Source organism: Dunckerocampus dactyliophorus, chromosome 3 (assembly GCF_027744805.1).
Source record: "Dunckerocampus dactyliophorus isolate RoL2022-P2 chromosome 3, RoL_Ddac_1.1, whole genome shotgun sequence".
Classification (NCBI taxonomy): domain Eukaryota; kingdom Metazoa; phylum Chordata; class Actinopteri; order Syngnathiformes; family Syngnathidae; genus Dunckerocampus; species Dunckerocampus dactyliophorus.
This window is the reverse complement of record NC_072821.1, coordinates 1,430,001-1,446,875: the sequence shown is the minus strand read 5'-3', so window position 1 is coordinate 1,446,875 and position 16,875 is coordinate 1,430,001. Positions and strand designations below refer to the sequence as shown.

Below are 16,875 nucleotides of genomic sequence, written 5' to 3'. Positions count from 1 at the left end.
GAAAGAAACCCCAGCTACATCTACTGTATGCTCTTATTTTAGATCAGGTGAAGTCTTCCCTTTCTGTGGGTAGGGTAGTTTCTCACCACTCTTCGCTTCAGTTCGAGGTTCTGCCACTTGTCTCAAGGCCAACCTATCGCTTGGCGCTGAGCTGACACCGGAAGTCGGAAACTGGGGCAGAGCCTGGAGAAAGAAATCTGCGACAGCCATCAGGAACTCCACGCTGGCACACACGTATAGTTTCTGCAGTACGGCCACCACCTCACGTTCCCCACCACCTTGCCGGTACGTCACATCGATCATGACCTCCGAGCTGTCCGAGTCTCGCCGGCTGACCATCCTGCAGGCAAAGGTCCAGTTTTGGCAGAGCCAGAACAACATAACCATCACCTGTGCTAAAATTGCAAACGGGTGTACTTACCTTGAGGTTACCCTGTCCATGCCCATCCTCTGGTCATCCAGAGTGCAGTTGGTCAGGATCGTGCTGACCTCCATACTACCATTGTTTCGAATCTTCCCTGAAGCCTTCCAGAGGTGGAGGGCAAACTCTCCCAGACGGAGGTTCTCTTGGTGCTGCAGGCCAGAAGACTGCAGGACACACGCCCAAACTTAAGACTGAGTCAGGTGGATCACCTAAATCACCTCACTTGGACGACCTGAACCAGTGTCGAACTTGATAGCCACAATTACTGACTTATGAAAGCAGAATTGCTCTTTAAGAAGAAGAGTTCACAATAAATGTGTGTTTTGTGTAAGATGAGGCTTCTGGATCCTTGTTTCAGAAGTACTCAAAATCAAAACTCAACTCTGTAACCTTTTTTTGGCACTGGATACAAGGATACAATAAAACCACGGGTCTTCACCAACCTGTTTGGGTTCATCTCGGTACAGAACCAGACCAAGAGATTCAATGCTGAAGTTAAACTTCACGGATTCCAGTGTTTCATCCATGACTTCATCCACGCGCGGCTTCTCAGCACCACCTGAAGCACCCAACACATCAGGAGGCGTGTCAGTGAAGAAATTTCTTCATGTCAGTTGCAACAAACTAGAGAAATTAAAAATGAATCCTGATCAGACCTGTCTGAAGACCTGCAGGTGCTCGCAGCGGTAGACTGGTTTCTGGTTTCGGGCCGCTTGGTTCCAGGTGGGCGGCCTCTGCAAGGTTCTCTGTGAGGATCCTCAGCAGCACCTTCAGATCTTCCTGGCTCAGCGCCACCTACAGGCCAAGCGATACAGCACACAGAAACATGAGTGTTCAGATACGATGAGCTGAATCTAGGGTCCTAGCTTAGCCTAAGAGGAATGTTCTGGCCCTCTAAACTACATTTCAATGGGAACATCTACAGAGTTTCTGGATGTTTCTCAGTGTCGGTTCTGAGGCTGACTCCTGAGAGCAGGGCCCGGGAGCCATTTTCTGCCCGTCTGATCATCTTTACCCTGTCCTCTGCATTTTGTAAAAAATTAAATGAATGACGTATATTATTAGATATTGTACTGGTTTTCTTAGTGCGCACGTTTTCTTCAGATAGCATCTTTAATGTACAAAATGTATCAAAATGGTCCCATCCTTCAGCTTTTCTGAATGGCAGACCCCCAGTCCTAGTCCTAGTCCAAGATCATAAAAAAAAAAAAAAAGAGTAGACCGGAAAGTAAGAAGAAAATGCTAGGAGGAAGATTTTCCTGTGACACAGAGAAACACCTTTTGACAGAAGATCACACATGAAAGTGGGACTCTTGGACACTAGCAATATTAATGATCATACTCTCCAGGAGGCCTGAGGACACAATACCTTTGGAGGAGGACACATGGACTGGATGCAGGAACAAGAGATGAGACTGAGCATCAAGTCACCAATGAACATTGTTTCATAGTCTTACTGCACAAATGTCCTGTTTGACTGGTCCACTTCCCTAAAAGACATCCTCCTTCCTCTGAAATTCCCCCCTTAAACTGATCATCTTATTTCTGATACAGACACCCCAACCCTTGAAATTTGAAACACCTCCATCTCGTGCTGAACATCCTGCTCTTCCTACCTTCATTGGTTTAAGGTCGCCGTCCACCTCCACAGCAGCCATATTCTTGTACCAGGATGCCGCCAAGTTCCTGTTGACCCTCAAGTGCAGGTTGATGGGTTCCAGCAGCTCACTGGAAGGTTGACCCAAAGTCTGGTCCAAACAGGTCCTGATGGACAACAGACCAACAGTTTTCATTCGTCCATCACGGTTCCCAAAGGTGAATCTTGACTGCTTGTCTTATGTTCTATGGCGGGACTGACCTGGATAGTTTGAGCTGGGTCAGCTGGACGTCCATGTTGTCGATGACGGCAGGAAGAGGGCACCCGTCAATAGGCAGGAGGGAGAAGGTGTTTGCCACCGTGATGAGACCCAGGTCCATCACAAGGGCGTCATGGGAGGTGGATGACTGGGGGATGATGATGAGTGGCGCCTTCAGATTGACGTCCAAGGACAGGCGGAAGCTTTTCTGAGCAAAGTCCCGAACGTTGGACGCCGCCCTCTCTGCCGCCTGAGCTGTGGCGGCACTCAGAGCTCCTTTGGCCGTCTGGAAGTTGTTGGTGAAGTTCTAGAGGGAAGGTCATTGACAATGAAGTGAGCTGCATCCATGTCTATGTGGATGAAATGTGATTCATGGTGGATGTCAGCATATTCAACCCAAACAAGGAACAAACTTGTCAAAAAGTGACTTTGACCGAGAAGAGGACACTCACCAGCAGAGACATGACCAGCTTGTGCAGGTAGACCACCTGGATGCAACCCACGTTCAGCTTCACACAACCATCGGTTTTGGACATGTCTGCGTAACCGGAGCCTTCTGTGGCACTGGGAGTCAGACTCATGGAGAAACTGAACACCTCGTCGCCCACGATGGAGATGGCCTGAAGATAGCACAACATATGCGGCCAATGAGCTTCACACAGAGAAAAACCTTTGGGAACGCTGAAATGGAATTTTATTCATTTATGTAACAAGTTGCATATTTGACCTTCTTGTGGATGCTTGCAGGGTCCACATTGAGGACGATGAAGTCCTTCAGTCGTGCAGACATGTGAGTTTGTGGTCCTTGCACCAGCAGTGAGCCGTTCATACCTGAAGGACACGTCAAGTCGATGAAACAAACACTTTAAAGAAAGGCTCCAACCTGCTGTGACTCGGTACCTTGAATCTTGATGTCAACCATGTTGCTGCTCTGGTCACACACCAGGACGTTAAAGGCCCCCATTGTCACCATCACCTTCAGGTCGATGACCTCACTGTGTGCGGGGGACATGGATGCGTCTGACAGGAAACGACCGACAACCGTGAGAACCTTATCTAAAAGTCACTTCTGAGCATCAGGTGGACATTCGGCGTGTGAGAGGACTTTGCACGTACTCGACTTGGTGGCCGTCATTTTGCTGTCTTCCGTCTTGAGCCTGACAGTTCTCTCTGCAGACGCCACGCTGCCTGACGACAGCGCCCCCGACAGGAAGTTGACGGCAGACAAGAGAGCTTGGGTGTGGAGCATAAAGTCGAGAGAGGTGAAGGTCACCTGGATGGGAGGAGAAATAGAGAAGCTTTAACCACACACTCACTACTGAGGAGGTGGTCTGTTGGAGGGACTACGGGTTGACAGTGGATCAGCACCTATTCGCACCCAGATATTCACTTAAAAAATGTTATTAGTGAGATAGCCCAACCATTGCACTTTTTCCTCTCTGACAAAATGCTGTTTTTCCACATTCAGCCCAAGTTGGTAATAATTTATAAATAATAAAACATAGCATATCTAATGAGGAAAAAGTTGTAATTTTACGAGAATAACGTTGCAATATTATGAGGAAAAATAATGTCACTTTAGTTGAAATATTAAAGAAAGACGTTTTTTTTTTTTTTTTTTTTTTTTTTTTTTATAAAGCGTATAAACCAAACAACAAATAATGTTGTAATTTTGTGGAAAAGTATGCTGCGGAAAAATGTATAATGTTATGAGAATAAAGTCAAAATATTAAGGCAATAAAACCATAATTATGACAAGAAAATTTACAAGAAGAAAGTTGAAATACTTGGAAAATGAAATGAAAAAAAACCCACCTGTAATTTCACGAGAATAAAGTCAAAATATTAAGAGAAAAAAAGTTAATATTCTAACAAGAAAAAAGCTGCACTTTTATGAGAATAAACTAGTAATATTATGAGGAAAATAATACCAAAGTTGAGATTTTAAAGAAATCATTATTACTACGCTACTAAAAGGATTTTTTCAATATTTCAATTTAGATTTTATTTGTTTTATTAAAGAAAGAAAATATGAAAGGCATTTTACAGGTCCAAGAGTGGCATTTTCATGGGTGTGTCTGTTTGTATCTACTGTACTCACGTTGATCATCTGCTCCGTGTTCTTGTACACGCCAGAGAAGTTGGGTCCATAGCGATCAGCCTAAACATGAAGACGAATCATCAAACTGAACAGCACATGATCATCAATCAAATCTAATTTTGTGGATTGCCCATCCATGTCTGGTACTTGTTTTTTGGAAGGAATCAATGATGTCATCACCTTGAAGTACTGCACTTTGAGCAGCTCAGCTCCAGACTCCACCGATGAGTTGACAAGACACAGCGGTTCTCCGCTGGTGTCTGGAGCCAGACCAAAGACAAACATTAGTGTCAAAAAAGATGCTAGAAGATGAAGCAGGGGACAGAGGGGGACTGCTGACCTTTAAACTCCAGACAGGTGAGGAGCATCTTCTTGATGTAGGTAGTGGCACAGGTGTCGTACTTCCTGACTTTAGTGTCCATGCCCAGGTGACCCAGGTGTAAGACCAGGAAAGGAGACTCGTTCTGCTCGCTGGGCTTCTTTTTCTTCACTGTCAGCAGCACCTTGAAGGACAACTAAGGTCAAGCACCGCAACTGCTGACTGACATCCTGCACGCCACCGTGCTACCTCTTGGACTTCAAAGTTGAGCAGGATGTTGACGGTGTTTTCAAATAGAGCGCCGTTAGCGTTGGCAGCCACGTCGCCATGTTCCGGTGGCAACGCCACCTCCACCTGCCGCTCTGCACTCTCTGGGTTCTCTGTGGATATGACACTGATGGAACTGCAGAAGACCAAGGAACCATATATGCAGCAACTGAGGGTCACCTTGAGCCCCGCGCAGGTTGGTGTCCACCTTGTGCTCTCTGCTTCCCTCCCCAATGTTCTCTAGCAGGACCTTCATCAGCACAGCGAGATCTTCCTCTCCCAGACCCACCTGGCAAACACGCCTGGCGTGAGTGTGGCTGCAACCACAAAGTCAACACAACACCTAAGTGTTACCTTCAGGGACCGCAGGACTCCTTGTATGTGCACTCCGGGGATCTTGGTGTACCATGCGGCGGCCATGTTCCTGGTGACAAAGAGCTCAACGTTGATTGGCTGCAAGATCTCAATGTCTGGCATTGAGGAGTCTCTGCTCAGCATGGTTCTATGGAGGAATGCAGGTTCAGTGGGGTTTGCTTTCTGATGCTGGTGTGTAGCGACACACGCTAGCGGCTACCTAGACAGCTTTAGCTGCGTCAGCCTAATGTCCATCTTGTCTACCACTGCCGGGAGCGAGAAGCCTTCAGCTGGCAGCAAAGAAAAGCTGTTTGACACCGTGATGAGACCCAGATCCACCACCACAGCATTCTGGGACGTGGATGACTGGGGGACAATGATAAGCGGTGCCTTCAGTTTGATGTCCATGGACAGACGGAAACTCTTCTGGGCAAAGTCGCGGACGCTGGACGCCGCTTTCTCAGCTGCCTGAGCGGTGGCGGTGCTCAAAGCTTCTTTGGCCGTCTGGAAGTTGTCGACAAACATCTGAAGCACAAAACAGAAAGCTGAGACACACACAGCACCATGATGCCACTGTGAGGCCTTCACTGTCTATACATTTAATGTTGACACGTCAGACTGCAAACACGAAGACTTGTACTGCAAACTTGTCAATGCGCTCATGTCAGGCAGGAAACTGTCAGCCAGTCAGCAACAGGAACAAACTGTAGAACTTCTTAGTGGAGACACAATGCACTCTCTTCGTTCCACATGAATGAGGGACGGAAGGGAAAGCGTTCCAATTCAAGTCATACATGAATGATTAAAAAAGAACCACACGGATGCATGTTAGGCAACATGACATCCTCTGGAAAGTGGAGGATCAGACCTGTCTAGTCATCACTGCTGACATATAAAAAGCAAAGTAAGGTGAACATTGAGGACATATTCACTTATTGTTTTGCAAAAAAAAAAAAAAAAAACCCACACAGGTGGTCCTTTGTTTATGCCTTGCTGAATTTCGCCATTTAGTGGTTACCTACGCACTGCCATTCATTTTTAATATTGTGCAAAAAGAAAACAAACTAGTTACGTGTTTGTGGTGGAGTAATAATATAGGCGGACTGGCGGAGTAACACGTAGTCGCTCAAAATGAACTCAAAATGCAGTGAGGTGGCACTGGCACTCGTCTGGTGGAAGCATGTGAAAGTGAAAGTGAAATTAGACATCATAAGATGCTCAGGGGGGAAATCAACATTGGCTGCATTCCCAGTCCAAGCTGCTGAAATGCGGACTCTTGTATTTAGTGTTATTTTAGAGTATTTCAGAGTATTTTGACTTAAAAATTAAATTTAGGTCGAATAATATAATTTAGATATAAGGTCCAACTTTCATCACAGTCTAGGAACGGAACTTGTACCTAACCCCAGTGTTTACCTGTAATTTTAATATTTTTGTTTACTTCAATCTCAGTCAGATGCATAAAAAAACTTAAGAGAACATTGATTCTTCTGGTTTTGTATCACGAATCCGCCTGGATGAAGCATTCTGAAGCAGGAAGTGAGTACACACAGGTAGGCCATGTGACTGCAGGGCAGGGTGTTGTGAGGGGAGTGGGGTTAATGATGGAGGACACGTTCTCAGTTATGTTTTCATATTCAGTGCCGTTGCTGAGTTCAGGGACAAACCCGACATCTGAGTTTGGAGAGTCTGCTGTTAATCTAAGTGGCACTTAGATTATTTAAATTAGCAATGACAAGATGAGAAGCTAGCAAAAACAGATTCCAAAATCTTAGATGACGTGTAAAATCCATGCTTGCTTGGAGCGCAGACAAGCAAGTGGTTAATAAGGTGTGATGGGGTGTTGTGGTGTGGCTGCATGCAGCATACAGGCTGTACCTCATCAGCAGGCACACAATGAAAGCTACAAGAAGCCTGAAAGGACAAAACACATGAAAAAGAAGACAGGAAGTGAGAGCGACAGAAGGGAAGCAGAAGCGAGGAACACCACTTTCAGCTTTCAGATGGGTCTTCACCACGTCACATGACCCCGCACGCCTGCGTGTGCTCTGGGTGTGAATGTGTGAGTATTTGTGTGCAGGCGTCTGACCAGCAGAGACATCAGGAACTTGTGCAGGTAGACAATCTGAATGCAGCCCAGACGCATGGTGACTTTTCCGTCCACCCTGGACGTGTCGCTGTAGTTGTCCCCCTCGGTTGCCCCCGGAAACAAGGACAGTTGGAAGCTGAACACCTCCTCAGCCATGATGGACACCGCCTGAAGGAGGACGGGACGCCAGTGAGAAATGAACAACAAACGTGGGCTGTCGCTAATGGACAGTCAACAATAAACAATAAGCAGACAAAAAGTAGTGCTATAATAACATAATAGTTCAACTGTGTTGAGCAGGATTTGGTGGGTGTGGCTAAAGACACTCTGACGGCTTCACTGGGACGCCAGCGAACATACCTTAGTGTGAATGCTTTGAGGGTTGACGTCTCTGACCACAATGTCTCGGAGTCGGGCGAACACCTCCGTCTGCTTGGCCTGCACTAGCACCGATGCATCAATTCCTGCAGGGCGACGGCAGTCATACACACAAACCACACAACAATGAAAATGTAAAAAAATACCTGAATCCTTCACTTCCTATTTCATACCTTGGACTCGAATGTCGGCAATGCGACAGTGGTCGTCACACATCTCCACGTGGAAACATCCCAACATGGCGAACAACTTGAAGCTGAACACATCACCATTTCTAACTCCCTTGGACACTGGAGGGGCGGTGGGGTTAAGTTTAAAAGTCGTATCTTACAACATACAGTACGTGCAAGAAAAGAGAGAGTCTTCGCGCTCACCTGTCCTGCCCCACCCCTTTTCCACTTGCTTCTTGGCATCAGGGTTGCGGGCGGAGAGCAGCTGTTGCGGCATAGCACTGGTCAGGAAGTTGATGGTTGATAGCAAAGCTTTAGCGTGAAGGAGGAAGTCCAGGGATGAAAACTCCACCTGCAGCAGAGTGACACCTCAGACAAACGTTCAGCTTGTAGTTACTATGGAAACATCATCTTACCTTAAGAGTTTGCTCCGTGTTATTAAACAGCTTTTCCAAGCTCGGCCCGCTGGGATCAGCCTGCAGGACGACACGTGAATAGTCAAAGCGGTGCCACCTTGAGTGTCTCAGTGGATGTCACTCCTGTGTGCCGTTTTGTTGAACTCACCTTGATGAACTCCACCTTGAGAAGGTCAGAACTCTGCTGCTCGGAGCAGCTGATCAGGTGAAGAGGACTGCCGTCATCTGAAAAGTCACAACACACTGCCGTCAATATCCACTCAGGTGTGATCTGACAAACCCGGTGACAGTTACACTTGGCTGACAATTTCCGCTTTCAAAAGCTGTGAAGGGAACAAAAATAACTCGTTGGTACCAATCTGTTTTTGGTACCATGTCACTGGTGGTAGGGTACCAAAAATGTCAGAGCAGAACACTGTATTAACTGTATATATTTTTTCTTTGTAGTTCGAAACATAATTAAGGTGTTTTTACTCACTTTTTTGTTCCTCCTACGAGGTTCTGCTTTTAAAAAAAAAATAATACTGTTCAAAGTTGCGGCTGACAGTCTCCTAAAGGGGCACTTTAATGTTTATTTTGTGCTTTTGGGATTAGCTGAGGATTTGAGCATAGCTTAGTATTTTACTTCTTCTATATTTATTTCAAAAAGAGAATGGACTATTTTATTTTACCAGCTATTTTTCTATAAGATTTTTTTTTTTTTACTTAAACAACTTCACACACATATTTGACTTTGACTTTGTCTAAACTCACTTTGTAGAAAAAATATCGGCATATACAGTCAAACCTGTCTTAGCGGCCACCTTTATAGAACGGCCACTGAAAAATCCCCCGCAGCAAATTCACATGTTATAGACCCTGTGTATACAACGCGGCCAGTGGCCACCCATTTTGTCTCCCTTGGTCAATATCTGACTGCATATAGCGGCCAAATTACCGACTCAAGTAGAAGCTTCATGCACGAAAAAGTTTTGTTTTTCAATCAATGAAGCCGTTGTGTGTAGACTTTAATTACTGAGTCCTAGCTCAGTCACAATCATTCACAAGATCCACACAAACTGTCAGTTGTTCCACATAAAAAAGCTGTCTTCTTTTGAGCTTGCTATTTCCTGGTCAAATATGTAACTTTAAGAGCATTTGCACCAAAACATTACCGCAAATAAGGCTGGGAACAGGACGTGCTCCCAGCGACGCTACAATAAAAAAAAAAAAACATACGCTAGCATGCATGCGGCAGCGGGAGCAAAACTGAGTTCGGTTGTACTTAATTGAAGTATTTTAGAATGTGCTCACTTTATTTTTGATCAATCCTCATCCACAAATCCATCAAAGTCCTCATCTTCTGTATTCGACACAAAAAAAAAGCCGTCTTCTTTTCCGTTCGCTACTAGTCTGTTAACTTGTCAGTGTTATTCAGCTCCGAAGCAAAGAAGGAAACTTCTCCTGTTGCTTCTGCCAACTTTATTTATTGAATGCGGCCACCAGAGAGCAGTTCAAAACACACACACACATCTCTCAGCATCGTCTCTCCTTCCTGCTTGCCCACAAGGCAAAGGTTAAACAAACCCCACTACATAGCTGTCCAGGCAATGCCTGTAACAAGTGACACCGTTTATTTCCTGGTGTGCACTGGTCAATACTGTAACGCCGCTTGTTGTGGGGAAGGAGAGACTCACGTCGCCGATGCACTTTAATGGCTTTATTAACAGCGGAGAACACTGCAGGACTTTACATCCACGCCAACATAAACACACTTCCCAACTCTCTCCAAACTCACAGCTAGCACTGAGCCTAGCTCTCCTGCTCGGGACGCCCGCAGTTACTTCCCGTCACTTCCTGATGAACTAAAGCTGTAATGACACTCTGCCGTATAAAAAGTAAAATATTAAAAACAAGCGTAAGACATTACTAGCACAGCTTTGTTCTGTGGGTCGTGGATAATAACAAGCCTAGTAGTGCTGTACAACTTTTATCCGCAGTCCCACAGTGCCCTCTACTTGTCAACATTATTATTATTATTTCCCCCCCCCCCCCCTTTTTTTTCCCTCTACTGGTCAACATTCAAACTGGACGCCAACCTGTCTATAGAGGCGACCTGTCTATAGCGGCCACTTTTGCAGACTCCCTCTAGTGGCCGCGATAGACAAGTTTGACTTTATATCATATATCGATATTCAACATACCTGTAAATATGTTGGGATATAAGTTTTAGTCCATATTGCCCAGCCCTATTTTAGAGGTTTCTAGAGGAAGCGTCACCTGGAACATCACAGTAGTCCAGCGTGACTCTGCGCAGGTAGGATGTGATGCTCAGGTCAAAGGTCCGCCTCTTCCCCTCAGCTCCGAGCTGACAGACACTCAGCGACAGCACCGTCTTCTCCTGGTCCGCTTGCCGCGTCAGCTCCAGCAGCACCTGAACGCAACACATTGTCTCTTTCACCTGAACTACACTGAAGAGTAGAAAGAAGCAGGCGGAAGCAGACTAACCTCTTTGACCTCAAACTTGAACTGAAGGTCTGTGAGTTCCTCCACAGCTGAGCGCTGATGCTCATCATCGGTTGACTTCTCGCTGGCGTCCTCGTCGGAATCTGACACAAGACAGAATGATCCCAATGATCATACGTGAGATTAGGACTGTCGTCATCGTCGTTATCATCATCAAGGTAGATAGCGAGATCACACCTGTCTCTGCCGTGCTGAGGAGAGCAGGGTGAAGGCTGAGTGATCGTGGTCGCAATTCTGCTAACGACAACACCTGCAGCAGGAAACACGTCCGTCAACGTGTATCTATCAATCATATAAAGCTTACGTTGCCCTCATGAACTGTCGTTTCAATGTGGATGTTACCTTCTCAGTGGGCGTGGAGGGGGTGGAACCCATGTTGGGCAGAGGGACGCTGTCCACCAGCTCCATAACGTTTTGGATCTTCTGATCCGAGATCTTCACATGCAGGAGCGGCAGCTCGCCTGAAACCTTGAACCTGCAGCACAAAGAACAGACCGGATGAGGTCGGCCAGTCATCGGCGGCAGCGTCAAACAGAAAGGAGGCATACCTGGGCATCCTGGCATCATTGTCCACCATACACTTGGACAACTGCACGGTGAAGTCAAGCGGCTGAAGGATGTGCTGAACAGATGAACTCTGCAACCGAGCAGACTTCCACGCCTCACCTGACCAGGAGACCGCAGAATGACGCTGTGTAGTTGTGTAAGTGTGTGTGTGTGTTGTTTGTGTACCTGACTTGCTGTAGAGTACTTGGACTCTTCGCAGCTCTACGTTGTATCGCTCGTACGCTCGATCCATGATCTCCTCAAGAGACGAAAAGGATGGCGAGGTCGACTGGGAGATGTTCTGCTCCACGCTGTTAAACTGCCACACATGGTGTTCACACATTTAGCATTCATGCTCCTCAGTGTGCGTGTGTGTGTGTGTGTGTGTGTGTCTCTGCAGCCCAGGTGATTGTAACGTAAATGTGTGGAAGCTTGTTCTGAGGAAGTTTGGTCTAAAAAAACAGGCCACGCCTCCATTTAGGGTGCTACTGACTTTAAGGCTGCCAAAGTCGACAATGATGAGCTCGGACGTGTCGCAATAGAAGCCTGACTGGGGCAGCAGCAGATAGGACGGGCGCAGGTCGATCCTCAAGTCCAGAACCTTCCGGGTCTCAATGATGTGGGATAAACCTGCAAAGAGCTGAAGCTGAGCTGAACTGGCTAAAGAGGCAAGATCATCAATGCTGAGGGGGGAGGAGCCAAACGGCGAGAAATTCAGCCCTTGAATGAAGCCTCTTGGACTGTTCCAAAGCTCTTAGAACCTTCACAATAATCTAACCAACCTGTTGCTGTTTTTTCTTTGATCTCCTCCAGTTTGGAGAGTGTAGCAGAGGTCAAGACCTCCAGGTCCACTCCCTTCCCCATCTTGAAGAATTCAGCCAAACTGTTGACCGTCATCTGAGGACAGGACACAGGCAGAGAGAAGAAGTGTGATTCTGTGATTGTGACGCGCTGACCACAGTGTTGGCGTTTACCGCATCATAAATGATCTCCACGGGCTGCGAGTCCACCCTCAGCAGCTGGTCGGCGGCGCTCTCCTCGGGGTTCAACTCAAAGGTAAAATTGAGCAGCGAGGAGGCGGAGTCACCCACTGAGGCGATGAGCGAGGGCACCGCCCCCTTCTGCTGTAAGCCTGTCACATACCAGTGCTGCAAGGCCGCCTCCACCCTGCAGGTCCACACAACAACACGACGCAATCACATGACAGGACAGTGCGACGTGTGACCTCACCCACCTGACGGCCTGAGCTCCAGGGCGCTGAGAGATTTTGGTACTGAGGTCAATCATCTGGACCTTCAGGATCTCTGGGACATCTGGCTGGTCTCTGACTGTCACAGAGGTGCTGCAGAGCTGGAAGGTGACCACCACAGCGACGTACTGCGGCGTGAAGAGGAAAGGAATCAGCTGGATATGGACACTCTGGTCTTGAGGACCCGTGCAGTTCAGGGGGAGGGTGTACCTGTTTGGGCAAGGACAGGTTGTGAGAGCTGCCGCTGTAGCCGATGGCGGTGTAGAGCTTCTCCTTCTCCTCTGCAGTCATGAGCCCGTCCAGAGCTGAACCTGGTGAGCAGAAAGATGCTGGAGTCACCTGACCTGGTCCTAGCCATCATGCCAGTGGACCACCCACCCTCAGCCTCCTTGCTCTCCTCAGGACCCTGCTCCTCCTTCTTGGCCTTGCGGCTGAAGAAGCTGCTGAAGAAGCCCCCTCCTGCCTGCTTCTGTCCCCCCGATGCCTTCTTGCCCCCCAGCTTCTGCCCCGAGCGGACCACCTGGAGGAAGGGGGAAGATCTAAATACCTCACAGCCTTTATCATCCATAATCATCGGAGTAGTACCTCCATCTGAGCTTGCTGGCGAGCTAATGTGATGCTGAACACATCCAGAACTTTCTCCAGGTCCTGGCAGAAAGACAAAGAAGTCAAATTATTCTGTCTGATCCACAGCAAATGGGTTGGGTGGGGGTCCATGAGACAATGAGGACCTGAATGTGGCGCTCTATGTCGGGGTTGAGCTTGTTCTGGCTTAGCACTTTGGTCTTGTAGGCTGACTTGTAGGCCCTCACGTTTTCGCGGTGCTGTCTGATGTTGGACCAGGACCACATGCGGCTGGAGCGGCGGATGTGGACCTCCAGGATACTGTTGAAGGCGTAATGCCACCTAGTGGAAAACAGACGCACAGGATTTCGATTGGAGCCAACATTTTTCCCACCAACGTGTTAAATCTAACTAAATCCAGCGAATTTTAAATCCTATCTCCAGTAGCTTGACACCTTCTGCTCTAAACATGCTGCAAATACCCCTAATCTAGCCCCTCCTATGTCATGTGATGTTCCTGGTGTTTCACCTACCAGTTTTGAGCATTGCCGTGGACAGGGGTGTGAGGCCTGAACTTCCTGTAGGGAGCGTTCTTCACCATGCGGTCGATGGACTCCAGCATCTCTACCATGGTGACGTACTGCACATGACAACACACACTGAGCCTTACTGCATCCTAGTAGTTAGAGAAAACTGTGGTCACGTGACCTCAACAACCATGCAGTGATCTTACCTGGGGTCTGGTCATCTCTATTGCAATGTTCTGGACCTCCAGGTGCAGCTTGGCTTTTGGAGATTGCAGTTCCTGCTCGGCGTTCGGGTTGATGCGCATTTTAGCTGATGCAAAGATGGGTTTAAATACTGAAAAAAGTACAAACAAAGCGACCGATCAGCCAATAAGAAGAGGGAAAAGATGTATCGGGAGGATCAGCCGACAATTTTTTTTTGATGTGGTCCTCTCATTGGCCAAAAAAAACACGTGATCGGCATTAAAATCTTCATTGAAACCTTTATGTTTCCAGGGAGGAAGTAGACGGTGAACTCACTGTGTTGATAGTGAGGTAGCTCCTGATCCTTGGTGCTGATCCCGCACTTCAACTGATCCTGCAAACCACACACGCACACACACAGGCACACATATCAGTCGGTAATATTTCACTAATAACACAACAATAAACAAAAAAAAATCTAATTATGATATGTGCTTTATTTTGTAATCTGTAATCACCTTCCACTGTGCTAATAGCTACTGGCTAAGTGAAACTGGAAGTAAAAGGGTGATGTGAAATCTTTAGATAAAAAGATCACCCAATTAACTCTACAACACTGGAAGCTATGATTATGATGACATATGAAAATGTTTAAAAACTGCAGCCGTTGACCCTGCAGCAGCAAGCCATGACGGGAAGGCAAATAGCATATAGTCGGTCCCTCACTCTTTTTCAAAAATTAACGAATGAATTAATAAATGGTCGCCGTTGCCTGGTTGACTATGGCCTGTTATTAGTCAAAAAATATTGAAAGACAAGTCACTTGTAGTATTCTGGTCACTAGGTGTCAGTAATGTTACATTGAAGAAACATGACCTTAATTACCTGAGCACTGCAGGGCATCAGCTGTGGCATGTCCGACATGATAGCCTGAAAAGAAGTTCTCCTCCCATGCCGTGTGGAAGTACGTTTTTGCCTTCTTACTGTGTCCCTTTGTTAACCCTTTAGGCGCCACAGTTTTTTCAGTTTTGACGCCACTACTTCAAAATGTTGGAGCTTGAAAATGGTTAGAAATAAAAGACGTACTCCAAGTGAGAAAAATCATCAGTATGACCCAAAGTTTGTGATGGGAGTAAATTTACTCATCTAATGTGAATATTATGATGTCACCAGGCTCAGAATTTGTCAGATCCCTGTCTCATCAAAATGTCTGATCCACTTGTGATACTCTTCCTCATCTCTCCAGCAAACCCAGCCATCATCATCGTCATTTACAGTAGGATCTTGAACACCACTGCTGCCTCAACGGCTATTATTACAAAGATATATATAAAGTAGCTATCTATCTATCTATGATGCCTGTGAATATTGTCATTCATCCAAGTCATTGTATTGTCAAGTCATATCTATCTATTAGCAGTGGATTTTTGCCAAGCCGCCTCCCACGGATCGTACCGCATATGCCGCTATTTCCGCGTTTTTTTTTTTCCTTCTACAACCCACCACATCCTCTCCTGCCACTCCGAACACGGTTTAGTAAAGCATCGGCTAAAGTATGCTGCCTGTGGACTGTCACGGCGAGCCGTGCCCGCGGCACGCACAAGGGTCTTCAAAGTCAATAAACTTAGAAACTTTGCACAGGACACGCCCACAAATGTTGCTCAGATTGAAGTGACAGATGTGCGCCGTCTCCTGGTGTAAAGTATTAACTACACGAGCCACCATATTTGCGGGTATGACTTGTTCAATTCAGCAGCGTTGCTTGTCGCAATTTTGCGACTTTGGCGCTTAAAGGGTTAAGTTTAAAATAACTAAACTGGAGACTACGTAGTTAGCTCTGTAGCATGCTGATGTTTCTCGTGTCCCTGCAGTGATTCTGTAGCCTGCTCGTTGATGTTGCGCAATGTGGTGTAAATAATGAATAACAGGAGTGTAAAGGTGACTATAGGGGTGTTATTTCATGTCTGCAGGGCTCTAAATATGGTAAAACCCATATTTAGAAAGTCAGAAACAGTTTTTCTATGCTGTAACTACAAAAATATTTGAAATATTCCATTTCTTAACATTGAATCCTACTTCATGGAAATTCATTGTGGGGTGGGGTCCTGCACCAATTAGCCATGATAAACGAGGGACAACTGCACACTTCAACATGTACTGTATAAGATGCACAGTGAGTACTTAGTTCCTGAATGCACAAATTATGACAGTGTTGTGCTGCCTCAAATCCATTACTATCATTGCGCACTTCCCGGAAATGAAAATGTCTACCCACTTCTATTTCTTCTTCCCTCCTTTTTCATTGTGAATGGCAACCACTCGACTTGGTGCTTCCTCTTTTCCTGTGTAGCCAAAATGGTAAATATTGCAAGTGGTAAGAGTCCATCACTGTGTACTCACCATTTGTGGGGGGTTGAGTGCACTGCACTTTGCCGAAATTCTCAGTGTGAACGCACTCGTGCGCGCAAAAGGCTAATTGTGAGTACGGAAGTGCGCAAACGGAGACACAGCCGTAATCCTTTGTCTCCACAGACAGCATCAATTCCGATGATTACTTTTCCAAGGACCGATGTAGGAAGTTTGGCTCTGTCTTCATCAGATATGAAATCAAACTCACCACAATGTTCTGCCACGATCCTCTGTAGAAGATCTGACTGTTGACGTTCCAGTAAGCACACAGACACTCCAGACGACCAAGCTAACGGGTAATGTGAGTGTACATAAAATGTATTATTATGATAATAAGAACAAAAACTAAATGTGCATCTACAATTAATTGACAGCAGGAGATATGTCAGAGCAAGGTCACCTTGTAGATCATTTTTGCTGCTTCATTGAGGATACATGACTTCCAGTTTTCATCAGTGGTCTAGAGAAAGACAAAGACATGAGAGCAGGATGAGAAGAAGTCCTCAGACTGAAGAACA

General features: G+C 46.4%; 1 protein-coding gene across 2 annotated transcripts in view; it reads right to left on the bottom strand.

The window, feature by feature from the left end:
- Positions 1–16,875, bottom strand: part of vps13c (vacuolar protein sorting 13 homolog C) — a 39,166-nt gene that overhangs the window by 12,852 nt on the left and 9,439 nt on the right. The window contains exons 11-53 of one of the 2 annotated variants that reach the window (XM_054770137.1): positions 16,758–16,817; positions 16,566–16,646; positions 14,285–14,342; positions 13,972–14,099; positions 13,772–13,878; positions 13,406–13,580; positions 13,260–13,322; positions 13,053–13,194; positions 12,885–12,985; positions 12,660–12,802; positions 12,400–12,592; positions 12,208–12,322; positions 11,919–12,055; positions 11,612–11,744; positions 11,428–11,545; positions 11,222–11,354; positions 11,057–11,129; positions 10,862–10,962; positions 10,634–10,787; positions 8,523–8,599; positions 8,375–8,434; positions 8,163–8,310; positions 7,962–8,078; positions 7,771–7,874; positions 7,411–7,578; positions 5,542–5,846; positions 5,322–5,469; positions 5,148–5,256; positions 4,950–5,080; positions 4,722–4,884; positions 4,562–4,641; positions 4,382–4,441; positions 3,397–3,553; positions 3,181–3,300; positions 3,008–3,111; positions 2,733–2,900; positions 2,283–2,587; positions 2,041–2,188; positions 1,794–1,814; positions 1,081–1,219; positions 868–983; positions 422–588; positions 87–340 (exon numbers count right to left, since the gene is read on the bottom strand). In XM_054770137.1, coding sequence (XP_054626112.1) covers positions 87–340; positions 422–588; positions 868–983; positions 1,081–1,219; positions 1,794–1,814; positions 2,041–2,188; positions 2,283–2,587; positions 2,733–2,900; positions 3,008–3,111; positions 3,181–3,300; positions 3,397–3,553; positions 4,382–4,441; positions 4,562–4,641; positions 4,722–4,884; positions 4,950–5,080; positions 5,148–5,256; positions 5,322–5,469; positions 5,542–5,846; positions 7,411–7,578; positions 7,771–7,874; positions 7,962–8,078; positions 8,163–8,310; positions 8,375–8,434; positions 8,523–8,599; positions 10,634–10,787; positions 10,862–10,962; positions 11,057–11,129; positions 11,222–11,354; positions 11,428–11,545; positions 11,612–11,744; positions 11,919–12,055; positions 12,208–12,322; positions 12,400–12,592; positions 12,660–12,802; positions 12,885–12,985; positions 13,053–13,194; positions 13,260–13,322; positions 13,406–13,580; positions 13,772–13,878; positions 13,972–14,099; positions 14,285–14,342; positions 16,566–16,646; positions 16,758–16,817 — 5,584 coding nt within the window. The remainder of the gene's footprint in view (positions 1–86; positions 341–421; positions 589–867; positions 984–1,080; positions 1,220–1,793; positions 1,815–2,040; positions 2,189–2,282; positions 2,588–2,732; positions 2,901–3,007; positions 3,112–3,180; positions 3,301–3,396; positions 3,554–4,381; positions 4,442–4,561; positions 4,642–4,721; positions 4,885–4,949; positions 5,081–5,147; positions 5,257–5,321; positions 5,470–5,541; positions 5,847–7,410; positions 7,579–7,770; positions 7,875–7,961; positions 8,079–8,162; positions 8,311–8,374; positions 8,435–8,522; positions 8,600–10,633; positions 10,788–10,861; positions 10,963–11,056; positions 11,130–11,221; positions 11,355–11,427; positions 11,546–11,611; positions 11,745–11,918; positions 12,056–12,207; positions 12,323–12,399; positions 12,593–12,659; positions 12,803–12,884; positions 12,986–13,052; positions 13,195–13,259; positions 13,323–13,405; positions 13,581–13,771; positions 13,879–13,971; positions 14,100–14,284; positions 14,343–16,565; positions 16,647–16,757; positions 16,818–16,875) is intronic. The other variant, XM_054770138.1, reaches the window with a different exon arrangement.